The sequence below is a fragment of the Poeciliopsis prolifica genome, unplaced genomic scaffold, assembly GCF_027474105.1.
Source record: "Poeciliopsis prolifica strain line A6 unplaced genomic scaffold, Auburn_PproV2 SCAFFOLD065, whole genome shotgun sequence".
Lineage (NCBI taxonomy): Eukaryota > Metazoa > Chordata > Actinopteri > Cyprinodontiformes > Poeciliidae > Poeciliopsis > Poeciliopsis prolifica.
In genome coordinates, this window is record NW_026562440.1 from 260,952 (window position 1) to 278,776 (window position 17,825).

Below are 17,825 nucleotides of genomic sequence, written 5' to 3' on the forward strand. Positions count from 1 at the left end.
TTTTTTTAAAATAATCGTTACATAAACAATGACCAGAGTTTGTAGTCAAATGATTAAGTAGCTTCACTTCAATATACTGTGGATTTCACATAACAAGGAATCCAGGTGTTGAAAATGAACAATCCCAGTACATGCACACATTGTCCACTAAACGTGAAGCCAGGACATAGAGCACAGAGCACAAAAGTGATAGGAATATGTACCACTGTGGATGATGAGGTCAGAGGAAGTCAGTGTGATAATGAGGAATATGGAACATAAGGTGAAATGGAAAATGGAGATAAGGATAATATTCTCTGGCGATGAAAAAGTCATTGGTAATACTAACTTTTTTATTATTATTATTATTCTCCAGCAGAAAAAACATGGCATTTGTTAAATTATCTAATGTCTTTTAATTCACATTCCCTTTTCTCCAATAACTCATCCATAGTTTGAATGAGTTCTCATTTGGAGAAAGACCCATAAAATCAAGAAGTTGAACTGTGCTTTTACTCTATTTCTTAAAACCTATTTTAAGAGATCAGTGTTTTCTTAAAGTCCTCGGTGTGCAATATTTTACAATTATGTTTCTCACATATCATTTGATGACAAGAACAATTTCCATTTTCCCAAACAGATCATAAAACACTTTATTAAACATGCTGAGATCGACTCCCTTCAGGAGAGCTTTCGGGGGTCATTGTGTCTTCTTCCAAAATGGCTCGAGTTTTTCACATTAGTTTGTTCAGAGCCTGACTCTTCATTTTAGAGAACTAGCAACAAATAACCACAATTTTATGTGAAACAAGTTGCTTTGAGAGATACGTCTCCTGAAGGCAGAGGGGTCACATTGACCACCTTGGAGATGGAAGGGATATTGAATGAATGTGGGCCGCGATGCAGCTCACTGGTACAGCCATGGAAGCATTTTAGCTGTTCAAATGTTTAAAGAAGCTTAATCATCATAAGATTGACAAACAATAACATCCTGAGTTTGGCAAAAGCCATGTCACAATTTTAATTTCACGTTCATAAACTCAAATAAGAATAAAATGGTCAAACATATGTTACCGTACTTTTTTCTTGACAGAAATACCTGCGCTCACGCAGTTTATGTTTTTAAGGAGATTGCTATCACAATATATATATTTTTAATTAATCCCTGCTTTTATACTCAAGGCATTTTTCTATTAAGCTGTTTACGTTTCTAACATGTGATTAAGTGAAAGAACTTTCTTACATTGTAAAATGTTACTGACGAAGAACGATGAGACAATGAGATATTTATCGCTTTCCTTTTACTAAACTATTCAGCATTAATTTGAACTAATACCCATATCTTTACAAAGTTCTAAGAAGCCCTTTTACTTTTTTTTGTTTGTTTAACCTCAACATCATAGGGATTACATCTGTAAGGTTTAACAGAAAGAAAAGTATCAGGAAATAACAAATATATGGCATTTAGTTTGCATCTCTTGGCTGTCCAAATCGGCTACAGCAGAATGGAGTGTAATGACTTTGCATTTCCTATGTGTCTGCATCATCTGTTATGTGTATGAGTTTGCATTACAGCCACAGGGAATATCTGGTTTCATTTGTGAGATTTGAAAGAATTTTTTTTTTTATTCTGTCAACACTATGATGATGCAACATAAACTCAGCATCTGCATGTGAAAATGGGGGAAATTGTACATCTGAAATGAAGATGATGGGAAGGGATGGGAACATATCACATATTTAACAGTATAATTCATGTTCCTGCTGTGGGAAGGGTGAACCACAAAACCCATTAAATACTTTGAAATGAAAAAGAATCAGATGATTCTCCAGGAACAGGGATCAATGATTCTCTCAGTTTAGGCAAAGAAAAACTGACATAGAAGAAAATATTGTCTTTATTTTAGTTAATTTTCTCTAAAAGGAGCAAAGCATGTAAAAAATTGTCTATTTTATTCTTACCTTCTCACTTCTTGTTAATGGTATTTTGCTGAAGATGTGCTATATATAAAAAAAAAGACCTTACCTTACCTTTTTGTTTCGAGTTAGAAACAAAAAGTATTGTTAGAAAATCAATAATTTTTGTTTGCATTCTAACTTTTTATTACTTTCTCATTTCATGCCTGCTGGAATGTAACTGGAATTGTTGTTGTTTGATGATTTCATCATGCAAAGCACTTTGACTTGCTTATCTGAAATGTGCTATGCAAATGACCTTGATTTGCCTTATTTTATGAAGATTGGAACATAGTTTCATATACAAATCCATGTTTACATATCTACTTTTTTCACAGAGACAAAGACCTGTGTTCTGCATTTGCAATCAACCTATTTGGCTCCCATTTATTTTATCATTTAAATATTTAAGATCAAGAATCCTTCATCACTCACATAGAGGCCTGTAGAACATTTGAAGATTTTTTGCACTTTGCTAATCAAGTAAATGATGCCAAGAGTGTTTCTAATTTTTTGCCCAATGACTAGTCAGTTTTACAGATTAAAACATAAACTTGCTTCTTGTTATGAGATCACAAAGCTGAAAATCTAGGAATTGTGTCATCACAGATAATGGTACCACAGTTCCAGTGAATGCTGCACGCTGAAGTAACTGATCCATGCCTGAGTGCATTTTCCGCACAGTGATGGTGAAACCTTTTCTCGAGAATGCACTGTTGTCAAGGAAGAGGCTTCTAGGAATTAATTAAAGCCTCTGATCTAATACCAAATCAGATACAAATTGTATTCCTCTGAGAGCATTTCAGATTTTTTTTCTTCCTCTGCTTCCTATCTCTGGCATCCTGCAGATGTCCACGGGTGCATGCAAGACAAAGGAAGGACACTTTCCTTTTTAATGTGATACAAAACAATACCACTTATTTTCTCTGGGGAAATTTCATTTTAAAAGCCTTCACTCTCTCAAACATTCGCAGGACAAGTGTTGAGATGATGCAAACTCATCTTTTGCTTGTTGCTCTCTCTCTTCCTCAGGCCTTTAGATCAATCCCATGTCAGCAGTTCTGAGTAATTTGGGCTGGGGGTTGAACCAATTGTTCTTGTGGGAGAAACGTGTTAATCACGTGCCTGTGGTTATTGTTTTTATTTTCCTCAATCTGCTCCCTTTTAAAATCAGAATTAAGCAGAAAAATATAAATAAAAAAATCAACCTCAACAAATGCTAGTTTAATAATCCAGATTATGGGCTACTCTTATTTTCATTTGACCGTTTAGTAGCCTTAGCCTTAGACATAAGTAACTTTATTACATGTTGGAAAACTAACCCTGTGTACAAACCAATCACACTGACCTGATAACTTAAATCAACCCAGGACTGGTTGACTGGAGTGGCACTTATTTGATGAGAGGTTGGTCAAATAAAGAAGCTTGTTGGAATCCCAGTTTCCCCCAGTAAGCATTTTCAAGAGTTCTCCAGCAACCATGTGGTATGAATGTGTGTAAATCAGTGCGTATGGTTTTACATTTGCTTTGAGTGATCACTAAGCCTGGAAAACTGCTACGCATAAGCAGTTCATTGACTTTCTGAAATCAAGAATTGCAATTCTGCCAAAACAAGAAGACTCCACAGCCTTTTCTCATCTGTTTTATGAGACATCAAATGATTTTGGCAGAACTTTGACTTAACTCCCTCTTGCTGATTTGTAGCTTTGCAAGCCAAGCAGTGGTTCTGTTATGCCAAAGGCATAAAGACCAAAGAAAAAGCAGACAGCCCAAGCAAATCATTTCAGTATTTGAGCTGTTTGAGAAACTTTTATACAGTCAGATATATTTTGTATTACTGTAATCTGTACATCATTGTGTTTTGAGTTTTGTTAAATGTGTTTTTATTTTGTGTGGTCCTTTATTAAACTGTATTCTGTGTTGTTTTGTTGTCTTTCAGCCACTTTAATACTAATAATCGTGGATTACCCAAATCCAGGCTTGTCAACAAAGATGAAGAAAGATGAAGCTTTTGCCTCAGAGAAAATATCTGATCATTAGAAAACCAGTTTGATTGTTTGCAGACGACGAGAAAACACAATGGAAAATGTTGTCCAGAGAGTGCATTCTTATTGTGATGAACAGACCACAATGCAAAACTGAAGGTGTATTTCATCACAGACATAGCAGTCACACCTGTAATTGATTTAAAATTGTTTACACCTTAAGTTTGAATCCCTTAAGGAACTTCATGCATTTCTAGACAGAGGAGGCTGGAAACCATTTGTTATATAGGCTGATAATTTTTATCTATTTAGACACCTATTATCTAGTTTCTCTGTGTGTAAAATGCTTCCTCCTGTGGTGGACTAATGGAGTCCTGTGGTGAGCACAAAAGGTAAAAGTTAAACAGTGGTGTACCAAATGTCATTGATTACCCATATTGGCTTCAAGTGAGTCACATTTTGAAAACTTTGGAAAATCCATTCCAGAAGGAAAAGCAGCGTTGGTGGAGTGAGGATGGATGCAAATCAGTGAAGCACTTCGGCAGGTGGCATGCCAAGAGGAAGATGAGGACCAGGATGATTAACAAAACAGAAAACAGAAATTTGGGGGGAATTTGAGAAACTGTGCTAAACCTTTTCTTTGCTCATGAGATGACAATGAGTAAGTGTAGCAAAACGTCAGCAGCCTCTGTGTAGCCATTATCATCAGCTCATACAGAGCTCACTGTTTGCAGATGTTTCTGCTAAAATTGTCTGTTTTGCAAGCATTTTTATTTCCCACTCACTGTTTAAAATGACACAATGTGGAGGGACTGCTATTTTTAAACAGCATCTTCTAATATATTGTAATACTAAAATTGTGTTAAAGAGTTGTCAAATAGGATAAAATACTCCTCCCGTCAGATGTGCTAACTCCAATCAAGAGGTTTACCTGCAGTTTTGAGGTGGTCTCTGGAGTTTAAACAGCTAAATGGCCAACTTTTTTGTTTTTGATATGCAATCATTGTTTGATAGTGTTGGTTGAATGTGAACTTATAAACAATTATTTTGTGAGCATTGAGGAATATTGGTTAAAAGACTTTAATAATTAAGAAAATAAGGATCTAAACCAAACCCCAAATTTTTTGTATTTTTTTTGTTACAGTTAGAGACAAGAATATAAGTTTAAAATTTTTTTTATATATTTATATAAAAAGCATGTCTTAGCAATTATCCCCAAAAACCTCCCTAATAACATGCTGCAAACAAATACTCCATTCAAGTGTGGGCCAAAGACAGGATCCCAATCATGTCTGCAAGCAAGAAATTCATGTTCAGTCCAAGCATCGCACACATGCACTCAACAGGATAATAATCTGATAATGGCAAACACACATTAGGGGTGATTATTCAAAGAAAAGCCGGGGCGGAAGAAGATAAACTGTAGAATGATCAAAAGAAAAAGGCAGCCAACTGAGTAGGGAAATGGGACAATATTGGCTCAAGTGGAGATGATTTCCTCCTTAATGTTTTTGACTGGTGAAAACTGTGGGAACATGAGGCCCAGACTTGTGCTGCATAATGTCGGCAGCTGCATCGACAAGCATGAAAGACCAGAACCAAATGAATGTCCATGTTCTGTCACAAGTGCTAACATCTACTTCAAAACTATTACAGGGTGGCAGTCCCAAAATGAACATAGGAATCTTCCGACCAGTAAATCAAATGCCATGATTCAGTGTTTGATCAGTGAATACCTAACTTGCACAATTAGCAAACCATCCCCACACCATCACACTACCAACTCCATGTTTGACTATCAGCAGAATGTTCTCTTTCAAAAAAATTACTGAGATTTTTGAAGACACATGTACATGCTATTGGTAATCACGACTTACTAGATGATTTCCAAAGCTTCAACTAGACAAGGACTGGAATTTATTTCCAAGGAGTAATTTTCATGCAGCCTAAATTGGATCTTGTGGTAAGCGAGAAAGTTGTGTATCTGTTTTGTAAAACTCTCCTTTCCTTCAAAGCACTAATCAACTAACTGTTTATCAGTCTATCACCTGATAGACTGATCTATGCAGATCTATTTGCAACAAAATCTGTTTGCAACAAGCAAACAGGTCTAGGAACACATTGACAACAAAAGGAAAGTGTAAACATTCTGCAGAGATGCACTGGAGAATCTGAAGGGAACACTAGAACAAGATGGATTTTTTTTAATGGTAAATACTGATTTCACTGACAGAATCTTCACTGGAACTTTTCTTTTTTCTTAAAAGATTGGGGTTTTATGTTTAAATATCTGTTTTTGAGCAAAAAACAGATATTTAAACATATTGTTCCATTCTCACTTTCTGACATTAGATTAGCTCTTAAAGATTTATATCCATTGCAGTTTATTGTTGTTATTTTAGGTGTTAATGGTTGCACTAATCTTTGCGTATTTGTAAATCTAACCTCCCTGCGACAAATATTAGCACATTGCCTGCATTTGGCCATTTTAGATGAAAAATTTTATTTTCATAGCCATGCCAAAATTACAACCACTTGCAACCTGTGTGATTTTGCAATCATAAAATGCACACTCATTTTTCATTTTGACATCAGACATTTATTTTAAGATTATTGAATATGAAAAACATCTTAAACAAATTACAATTGCATGGGGCTAGTCAAATATTACATTGGGAAATTGATTGACCCTTACTGGGAAATCTACTTAAATACCTTAGATCTTTCTGGAAGCAATAAGTCAAACACGGCCCCTATTTCCCTCCACAGTTGTCAAAAGATCAATCACCTGGTGTGAGTGAAAACAGAAGAGTGAAAATAGGAGGTCTGTTTAACTTCCTTATAATGACTTAACATTATAAGGAAGTTTTGAGTATGCAAGAAACTTATAGATAATTGTAAACATTCCCTGCTATCCATTAAATTTCATTTTTGATTAAACTCTGATTTGACACATAAAGTGGAGGTCTGATAAATAAAAAAAAAACGTTAACAGTATTGCAGCAATCAGATTTCTGACATAAAGCAAATCAACTTTTTACTATGGATGAATTTAAATGATTTACTTCTAGATTGGTGTAAAATATGTTAAAATAAACAAAATAACAAGCTACTCATTTAGAAGCTCCTGAATGCTCACATCCAAAGAGTCTATAAACAGACATTAACCCTGAATAATTCTCTTCATACTCCTACTTCACCATTTCAGCTACTTTGTGAGATGTTAGCTTGAAAAAAACTATGTTCATCCTTCAACGAGGCATTTGCTTGTGATTGTTATAGATGTCTGTATAAAAAGAAGACATGAACTTATTGAAGTGTGAAAACAATATAAAGTTTTACCTATTATACAGAATAAGAGTTGGGATAATAAGCACAGTCGTCATCTACAAGTCAGATTTTGGCAGCAGGAAAAAATATCAGCAGAAAACATTTATTACGGTTTCTCCTTCAACATGAAATTTTTGTCAAGTGTTTTGACTATTTTTCTTCACACAAAATACATCTTTTGTTAATTTACATAGCCCATAAAATGGTTGTTAGTTTGTCAGCAACGAACTTCTGTCTGTATGTCTTGCATGGTTAAGATTTTAATTCAAAGAAAAAAAGTATTTTCTATGGCAAGAAATTATGCAGTTTTTTGTTTGTTTTTTTTGATGAGGGAGAAGAATGAACAGATTCATTTGTCGCAGAGATTAAAGTTTGCGACAAAACTTTGTTGATGGTTTTTTTTCTTCCTTTTTTGCAATTATTTTATATGCACACGCAAGGCTCTAAAGTCTTTAAAGTGCTTGAGATCACATTGAAACTAGAAAACTGATTGTTTCTTTTGGTTAAGTCATCGCTAAATAAAGCAGGAAGCCATTATTATTTTGCATTAAAAAGAAAAAAACTCTCATGTGAAAGAAAATTGCTTTCAAGTGTATTGTGCAGATATTGAAGCTTTTAAGACAACAAATATTTCAGGATAAAAGTCTCTGCTGCAGTGAGGAAGACTTTGAGAGTGTCCAACAAGCAAGGAATAAACAACAGAATCATGTTCATGTTCATGTTAACAGTGTGTGTAAAGCAATCAAATTAGACTTTAAATACGCAGCAGTGCGCTTGTGTGAGTTCCTTCTATTAACACACACCAGAAGTGCTGCATTGAAATATGTCCACACAAAACTAACAGAAGGAGTTTAACTATTTTTATTTATTTATTTTTTGATTGGCTTCTTTCAAAAATACAACCATGCAGAGAAGAATCGTTCCTGCCAGGGAAGACATGGTTGAACAGCAACACACTTGGCTTCAAGATACCGAAACCATCAGAGTGAAGGAACACTGTTAAAAGTAAAAACCAGACTTCTAGAGTGTTTTCAGAAATTTTGAGAATACCGTGGTAGAATGATCTCACACATCAAAGCATTCGAGAATAATTTTAAAAATTCAAGAACATGACCAAAGAGTCTTGCAATCCAGTCACAGTTAAAAATCTAAATTCTGTAAACCTCTTAAAGACTTATGTCAACAGACGTCTCAAGCAAAAGTCAAAAGCGACGTTACAGGTAACAGCCAAAATCTTCTTGGCAAAAGTCAATGTAAACATACTGTGATGTCACCCATTGGAAGACAATGATGTCGCAAGCATAGGTCAAGATTCAAGAATGTGTACAAAATTTCAAGGAAGTTCGCTGTATAATAAAATCTCTCATAATAGACAAATGATGTCACAAGTGAAAGCAGAGACTCCAGAATTGATTTACAACTGCACAGAACAGCATTGTGAAATGATGTCACACAATACAGAGAATTCATGTCACACTGTTCAATGTTTTCTTTTATAAAGTGTAGGACAAAATAATAGATTTTCATCAGCATTGAAGCTAGTATTTGAGAATGTTTTTTAAAAAATTAATAAGAATATTAATGAGATCCCAGAGCATAATAAAACTGTTTTCAAAAGTGAAACCAATTTAGATTTAGATTTATTTAGATTATTTAGAATATGAAAAGATTGAGTTACGTTAATGAAAGTATCTTTAACTATAAAAGCTCCAGATATCTACTGCTTTTAGACAAGAAAAGGATGATTGCCATTCTAAGAAAAGAAATTGCTACTGTACCAAACAAATAAAAAAAAGTTAAATTAGAAATAAAATATTTAATGTCTAAATGCTGAAATGAGTTAATGTTCAAATTACCACCATATATAGATGTATGCAGCAGTTTACATGCAGTTTTCAGGTACCTGAAAGTCATATTGAAACCCATCTTGTTACTATCAATAAGAGTTTAGCATGATTGTGGCAGAATATCAGACCACTCTCATTGACATAATTGATCTAGTTTATTTATATTCTTTGGTTTTCTGGAAATGACTTGAATTTTAAACAAGGTCCAAAAATTTCAGACATCTATCATCATCCTACCTCATCCATTCTAAACCAGATTGAATCTGTGTTTTGGATCTGTGTGCTCTGCTGTGTGCTGAACGGGCCGCTGCCCAGTGTGGCATTTGAAAACCATTTCAATTGTTCTGCCAGTTGTACACTGAACAAGTTTTCTATTGCTTTTCTACATGTATCTGCAAGTGTTGAAAAGGCACCCGAACATTGCTGGGATCAGGGTGTGTTTGCTGTTAATCACATGTTGTTGTAACTTATTATGAGGCACAAGTTATTCATTATCATCTTCTTTTCCTTTAGGTAGAGTGGATGAGCACGACCTTTAGCGATACTCAACTAGGAAACTTGATGAAAATATATCTTCACAAAGACATATCTTAGATGAGACAAAAAAAAGTTTGGAGGAGTCAGAGGGAGCATTTCAAACTTAAAGAAACACTGCACCTAATGTCAAGTGTGGTAGTGTCATGCTGAAGTTGTGTTTCAATGCCAGTAAATGCGATTTACCTCAAACCAGCAGGTGGACAATTGAATTTGGGAGGAAAATGATCACAAAACCACTGCAAGAAAAAAAGAAATTGCTAACATTAGGACCGGACAAAAAAACTGGTTGCATTAGGTCTCTGCAATGGTGGTAATCTCAGTATTAGTCAAAATATATAAACTGTGCTTAAGCTTGAGTCCGTGGCAGAAAACAAAATCCAAATGGACTTTCTGATTTTTGATAACAATAGTGTCCAAGAGCTCATCTGATGATGGGTATATGGAAACGTCTTCCCCATATTGTAGGCTTTTGCAAAACTTAACTGTGTTCTCCATTAATTGGGAATGATTCACATCATTTTTTTAATTTGAGAAAAAGAAAAACAGAAATGAATTATAAAAACATCTGTTTATGTGAATATTCTTTCCACAGATGTTCACTTTTTTGTGATGAAACACCAATTCCTTTGAGAAACTGAAAGTTCATGTTTCCTGTTTTCACCTAATTTAGAAAATGTGTTTTCAACCCCAGAGTTCACTTTAAAAGTCAAAACCATTAGTGCTGTGAGTTTAGCCAACCCCACAAATGAAGAGGGGGGGGGGGGGGTGAGAGAGAATGAATCAAAGCTAAATAAATTTCAACATTTATGAAAGGATGGAACAATTCTGTTTTCTCAAAGTCAAAAAGAGAAAGAATCAAATTGGACAAGAAACAACCATCTTCCTGGAAGGATGACAACATCCGCTAATGACAAGCAGATAAACTGCAGAAAGGTCTTTTGGAAATAGAAAGTGTGACAATACGATGTTGAAAGAAGCAACACAACCCCATCAGATCTGGAAAGTTTTGCCAGTCATGGTTCACTTGAACTCACATGAGCCTGACTCACTGAATGAAACATGGCAGAGAGCACTGTTTCACATGTGACCACAAAGGAAAGTTGACTAAGGCTATTATTGAGGTTAAGCAAGGTAATATTCAAATGGCACGTTTTCTTAAGCCCTTCATAATTTCTTTTGCATGTAAAAATGTGACCGATAAAGGCACAGTGAGAAACAAAAAGGATTCTCAGACATTTCCAGCAGCGGTGAACTGCAAAATGCATGATTCGAAAACCCTTTTTGCTCTTTTCATTCATTCCAAATGCTAGGAAAAAACTTAAAATATGAACTTTGTTCGTCTTTATTTGTGATCTAAGCCAACACTTATAGGGTTTCTTTTTGTCTTTCTGAAAATGTCGTAGGAAGTTCCCAGGTCTTGTGTCTCAAACATGTTTTTTTTATTTTATTTTGTATTTAAGTTTTTCCAAACCTCTCACTCTTCCTACGCTACACAGTGACCTGGGTGAGTGAGATCTGTTATGATGCAAGGCACACAGCTGACCAACGAAGCAGACGGTGGTGTAATTTGATCTTACTGGTTTTCACAACAGTACTTTGGTCATCCATTTGTATGTAAATATCTCATGAGTCAAATTTCCTCAAACATGCTGGCTCAGATGCACTGCTGAGGATTTACTAACGTGAAAAGCATGAGTGTGTGCAGCAACTGCAGAATGACGCCCTCTGCTGAAACTGCTAATCTCTTCATTTATTTGTAAAAAGAAAAAAAAGAATGTCGTAGGCCAAAATGAATAACAAATCTGTTTGTCTGTCTGAAACTGTCATCGTTTGAACATCTCAGTTGATACGAAAAAAAAAATTTTGCTGTCAAAAAATATATAAATGCAGTCAGAACCCATTAACTCTCTTCGTACGCAAACCTCTGCTCTAAATCTGCTGATGCGTGCTCATTGGAGAGCAAATATGTTCCTGCCTCGGTGGGGTTTTTTTTCCTCATAAGTTAGACTACCGATTCCCATAAGAACAGGATCGAATCTGCTGATGACGGTATGAATCAGCAAGGAAACCAGATATCGCCTGTATTTTGTCATCGTCTATTTGTAAAGAGTAACTCTCTCCTCGTCGGCCACTCCACCTGTGGCCAACCTTTCAAGAACTTTGTGCAGACGCCCTGAGACAGTTCAGTGATGGTGACAGTGCGCTGTCCTTTCAGCACCCAGAGTCTGTTCTTTCAATCAAGGCGCTGTGGTCGTTTCCTCGCTGAACTTTGCAGGGAAATGACAAGACTATGTTCATAAAATGATGTTATCCGATTATGACATAAAAAAAAGCAAACTATGCGCCAGATATTTGGGTTGGTTTCATAAAGAATCCAAGTAGCTCACGTATCCTGCTTTCTCTTAGCAGGATACAGAAGTTGGGGTGAATGAATCTTTTCTTCTCAAAGTGATGTCTCCCCTTGCAGGTTTGTGAGATTGGAAGCAGTGGGCGTGGGAGCCACTCGCACGCCCCGACTTTTAAGAAAGCTGCTGCAGCCACAGCAGCAGGCCAGTGCACACTGATCTCCAGCGAGGACGAACCTCGACCAAAGGCTTTGCTCTGTCGAGAAAAAAAAAAAAAAAAAAAAAAAACCCAACAACAACAAAACAAAACAATCAATTTTCAAAGAATTGCCCCTAAAAGGTGCATAATTGGGTTTGAATTTTCCATGATGGATGTAAAGCGCGCAATGGCTCTAAATGAGGTTATGAGGATCCTAGGAAGCATGTGGCAGCATTTCCACTAACATGCGCTGCATCTGCGCTGCACGCCGGGCTGATTGGAAATTTCAGTGGAAGTATTAGTGGAAGACGGACGCTTCCTGTAACCGCGTATATCGCACAGATAAATGGAGTAACGGAAAGGAGGAGAGGGAGGGGGGCCTCAGTAAACTTGACACGGTATTCAAGGGATGATCGGACAACTCGTGTTAACTCTCCTCTTCAGGTATCGTTTCCTATAATTACCACATAAATTTGTGGAGTAGTCCACAGGGGACAGTCCTCCCCCCACCCCGCCGTCGGGGAGATAGAATAAAAAGCGACTGGACGCACAAGAGGGGGCAAATTTGGAACTTGGAGCGCCACACGGGATAATATCAGCTGCTTCTTCTTTGGAGGGATGATCATCAACCATCGGCGACCACACAAATGACTTCCGTAGCTTTAACTCCACGCAAACAGGAACCGACTTTTTTAAAAAAGTGAACACTTACCGGGATCCGGACGGGAACGCAACAGAGAGGGGGAGAAAAGTTACGCACATGTGCATGGTTTTGGCAGGACGCACCGGACGCAGTCAGAGCGTAAGAGAACTTTGAAAAGGTAATGACACTTTTCACAACTAAAACTGTATTTTAAAACATACTTATTAAAAAGTGTTACGATTACTTTCTGATTTTATTATTGAATACCTAAGATGCTTGAGCTAAACGTGCGTTAAAATTGCATGGACATGTTAGGCTTCTATCCTTAAAAATATTTTTCTGGTCATTTAAGAGAGCCAATATTTCAAATTCGTCCTCAATCTCATCCCTCAGGTCCCCAAAAAGAAGAGAGTTTATTTTTTATTTTATTTTTTTTTTCCTCCTTGAGTCCACTTTCCACTTTCCTCACTACACTGGAGCTATGAGCGCACCGCGCAAACCCGTCGTTGTGGGACTGCTGCTATTGATGTGCGCTCTGACCGAGCACTGTGGAGAGAGCGCGCCCACCGCGGCGGCCGGCGGGGACGCGCCGCGGAGTTCGAGGCGGATGGTGGAGATCATGAAGCACGTGGAGAATAACCGGGGTCGACACGCAGCGAGAACGGAAGCGCCGCTGACGCCGCGGGCGGCGGGCAGCGCGTCGGTAGAGAGGAGGGACTTTCGCGGCAAGACGGACAAAGGGAACCAGGCTCTGGGTGAGTGGCAGGGCGAAGACGCTCAAATAAATAACAACACGGTGGAGCTTTTGTGTGCTGGTGTTAGCCGAGATACCCTTCATTTAATTACTGTGTAACCTTTTCTCTCTTTTTCTCTCCTCCCGCAGTTTTAACCCCCACAGATTATAAAATGAAAGAGAGAATAATTCAATATTTCACAGGTAAGAACCTGTTCAAATTTGTCCTCTTTTCTAGAATGTGTTTTCAGTTTGAGACTGATGTTTATCCCAAGGAGGGGCTGAGGGGGGCTATGGCAAGCTATTTGTGCCCATTATTGCACTTCCTGTTTCAGTTCATCCAACATATGAAATACAACTTCCGGTTTGCTCACCTTCCCTCTCCTAAGAGAAATTAAAGCTGTAGTATGTAACTTTTAAAATTTTTTACATGTTAAAACTGTCATTATATTGTGACAGTATGGCATGAGAGATAATCTGTGAAAAATCTATTTCCTCTGCCTTCTCCCAGTACAATCTAGAAACAACTAATCAGAGACAGGAGAGTTGTCAATCACAATCTTAGGTGGCGGCTCATCCTGCAGTTAGCTCAGCCTGTTGTGAATACTCAGTCTAGTTAGCATAGTTACCAATGACAGAAAATTTTTCCTGTAATGATAAGTTGTTTTTCCCCCCCATCAGCACATTTAGCAATGAGTGAATGGGGTTGATTGACAGCGCTAAGACCCTCCTACCGGTTCTGATTGGTTGTTTTGGTCAGACCGCTGCATTACTTTAGCCAGTAATAGTAGCTCAGGGAGCAGGTGGAGAAGATTGATTGTTTTCACATATTATCTGACATGGTGACAGCTTTAACAAATATGGAGGAAACATTTTTTAAAATTAAAGTTATAAACTGCAGCCTGAATAAAATGCAACTACATAGCGTTTTTGAGAAGTCTGGATTGCTTCATGTGTATTTTGCATGTTGTATTTGACTGTTGCTCATGGGGAGAGACATTTCAGGAAGCTAAAACTAATAGAAAACATTTAAGCACTTGCATACTGGATGTGGACTGTTGCATGTAAAATTCATGAGCAGTAAATACTGTGCTAGTTATCCGTATTGGACCAAAGAAAGCGAGGCAAGGCAGTCGCAAGCCTTTAACATTGTGATGCTTTTGAAGGGACAGATAGACCCAAGAAATTGTAACAGCAGCTGTGTGGGGGGGCCCAATTAAATTATTTGTCATAGGGCCCAAGGTTCCTGGCAGCGCCCCTGTGTCGAGGGTAAAAAAACAGAAAGGCATTTTATATGAAGCAGCTTCCTATTGAATAACCTGTTTATGGAGGAAGTGGTAGAAAGCAATGAAGGGATGAAACAGCTTTTTTTTCTAATGAGAGGAAAAAAAAATAAAAAAGATAAACAAATTGTTTTTATTTGGCTATTTTTCTGCAGTTTGTAACTAAGTGTTAATGGTTGAGCTTCTTAATGTGAAAAGTGCTGTTCATTGATTAGATGACATTGTTCTCTGCTGCTAAGAAGTAAAAGAAATGCCACTGTTACTGTTACTCATTAAATGGTATTAATTGATAAGCTGCATGACATAAAACAAAGCTTTCAGTGACTTGATGAAATTATGTTTTTTTTTTTTTTTTTTTTTGCTCATCAAGTTTGGAGTCATTTAAACTTCATCTCACCAGTGTAAAATAATGCAATCTGGCTAATTAAACAGCAATTTTTACATAATTCTGTTACTTCTAATGGCTTGCCATACAATGGTTCAACTTTAGTTATGAGGTGATAGAGTTTTAGGGTTTTTGTGGCTAAACTTACATTTATTGTCTAATTGAAAATAGAATAAACAACTGATCCTGCTTAGGATGTTTTTAAATGATATATTTTCTAGTTTCAAATTTTCTAATACTTGCACACCACAAATCTACCAATTTGAATGTTAGCTTATACTTTTTTTTATCCCACATAAAATGCATTGTTCCTAAAGTTAGACTAAAGCCACAAAGCAGATGTTGATGGAGATGGATGCAAACGTTAGAAATGTGTTCAAAGACCCTATTTTTCCTTCTCTGCCAGGTCCACTTGTGTTCAGCTACCAGTGCAGGAAGAACGCGTACAGACTTTACCATCACACCAGAGACTGCACGATACCTGCATGTAAGCCATGATTGCCCTGACCCTCATGCACCAGGAGGGAAAGCTATCACCGTCCAACGTCAACACACTGCGTGAAAAGAAAACGATTCAGTCTTTCTCTTTATGTTTTCTCTTTCTCAGACTTCAAAAGATGTGCGCGACTTCTCACACGGCTTGCAGGCAGCCCGCAGTGCACAGTGGGGTAGCGCGTGCATACTCAAAAGGTACTACAATGCTTCAACTCACACACACAACGAGCTAAAGAAGTCACTGCTGCTTGAGGCGATCAAGCCTTCAGCAGTAAAAAGATCTAAAAATCAAACTTTTTTAGTTACAGCTATAGTAAAAAAGAAAAAAAAACTATCACAGAGAGGAAGGTATTCATAGCTTGACAGATAATGTTACAATCAAAATTTTATGTCGGTAGTTAAGTCACTTTGTTGCTTTTGTCTGTGCAACTGCAAACCAACAGCCTTTCCTGCTCAACTTTTCTGAATTGCATTGAAACATTACACTCTGAAAACCGTCTGAACCAATGTATACAAGTCAGATAAATGACTGCCTCCACAATTTGTTTACTGCTATTAAATCTGTAAATAAATAACTTGAATTGGAATTTGCTATGGTGAAAAGTCTGTTCAGATGATTATTGGTCCATTTTTAAAACAAGGATTTTTCACAATCTAGAAAAAGGTCAAAAGGTTGTACTGTAATTTTTTTTTTCTAAAATGCTCCTCAAAACTATGGATCACTGGTGTTTACGTTCATATCTGGTCAGACTATTTATGGAAATCACTCTGCACTGTGTTACAAATTAACACACTGACAATATAATTCCCAGTTATTCTGAGCTAAAAATTATCTTAGTATTTAGTGCTAAAATGGTTTAAAACAAACTCAAGAACTTGCCAAAGAAGAATGGATCAAAGCCAGTTAGGTTTTTCATGCAGGCCTTTTATGTGCACTGGAGCATTCCTAAAACTGAGGGGTTTTCTCATAATTAAGATGTTTCCCACCTCGCTGCCAAACTCATAAACAGCAAATGATCGCAATCAGGTGTAGCTCATAAACTCAGCATGAATTGGAACTGGGTTCAGATTGTAGATCATGTTGCTCAAGAAACACCCAGACATTTGCTCTTAGTGTTAACATGCTGGCTGTATCAACACACACAGACCCTTGTCAGGGCACAGTGAGAGCTTCAGCTCTGTTACAAATCAAGTTTCCTCATTTATCTTTTGTGATTGTTTCATAGCATTGCTTGCCTGAAGGCCATGCTGACATTTACCTCTTCTGTTTTGCAGGTTGAAGTCAAACATGTGTACTTCAGAAGAAAAGATACAAAACAAGATATATTGGTGAAAAAGTGCCTTGGACAGTGAGAGGGAAGCCTAAATCTGACCGCCCTGTCTGACTTTAGGCAACAGCGTTTTGCTTCAACCGCATCCCTTCTGCTGAGGTGAAAATTGCAGCTAACTTTGGCTGGGCCTCAACGGTTAGCTGTCGTTACACGGGAGCATTGAGGCAAGGAAAACAGAGAGCAGGTGAAGAGTGAAGAGAGGAGGAGCTGGCAAAGATAAGCAAAATGGGCGCTTTTCTTCCACTGCACTGGAATTCAAAAGGATGTTGCTTAAACAAATAAGAAACAAGAATCACTGTCCTTTTGAGACATTTGCCCTTGTTGAGTGTTTTAGGTTGACATTGGCCCTTCGACTGCACTATCACCATCTAAAAACAGAAGTTTTCGCTGACCCCCAGCTAGTGACAGCGTCGTCACCCACTTGTGCTCAGAATGAACTGTCATTAAATTATTGCAAGAACATGTTTCTGCAAAACACAAGTGGTGGCTTTAAGCCACAGCCAACCTGTGGATAGACTAACCCTGGGTACCATGTGGTAACGACCATGTTTATGTATTTTACTCGTCAAATGGCTTAGCGGTACATAAATCATAGGTCATGATCTGTCCGACCAGGAGGGTAATGTATATAACGGTAAACACAACCATAGAAAGAATCCACCATTAAAGTACGTGGCTGGCCTTTAGCAAAAAGGTGTTACATATGTAAAAGTGTATATCTATATATATTTAAAAATGAGATATATTTAAATAAATTATGAGGTTGTTACAAAATAA

General features: G+C 37.2%; 1 protein-coding gene across 1 annotated transcript; it reads left to right on the top strand.

The window, feature by feature from the left end:
• Positions 1–12,278: 12,278 nt before the first annotated feature.
• LOC129351198 (ALK and LTK ligand 2-like) lies at positions 12,279–17,825 on the top strand. The gene is made up of 6 exons (XM_055020061.1): positions 12,279–12,999; positions 13,215–13,576; positions 13,705–13,758; positions 15,629–15,709; positions 15,830–15,912; positions 16,993–17,825. Exons 2-5 carry the CDS (start codon positions 13,303–13,305, stop codon positions 15,892–15,894), a joined length of 474 nt encoding a protein of 157 aa, XP_054876036.1. The 5' UTR covers positions 12,279–12,999; positions 13,215–13,302; the 3' UTR covers positions 15,895–15,912; positions 16,993–17,825.

Coding starts and splice junctions, on each gene's coding strand:
- LOC129351198 (XM_055020061.1), top strand. CDS start 13,303: ATGAGCGCACCGCGCAAACCCGTCGTTGTGGGACTGCTGCTATTGATG. Junction 13,577..13,704: donor CAAAGGGAACCAGGCTCTGG/GTGAGTGGCAGG, acceptor CTCCTCCCGCAG/TTTTAACCCCCACAGATTAT. Junction 13,759..15,628: donor AATAATTCAATATTTCACAG/GTAAGAACCTGT, acceptor CTTCTCTGCCAG/GTCCACTTGTGTTCAGCTAC.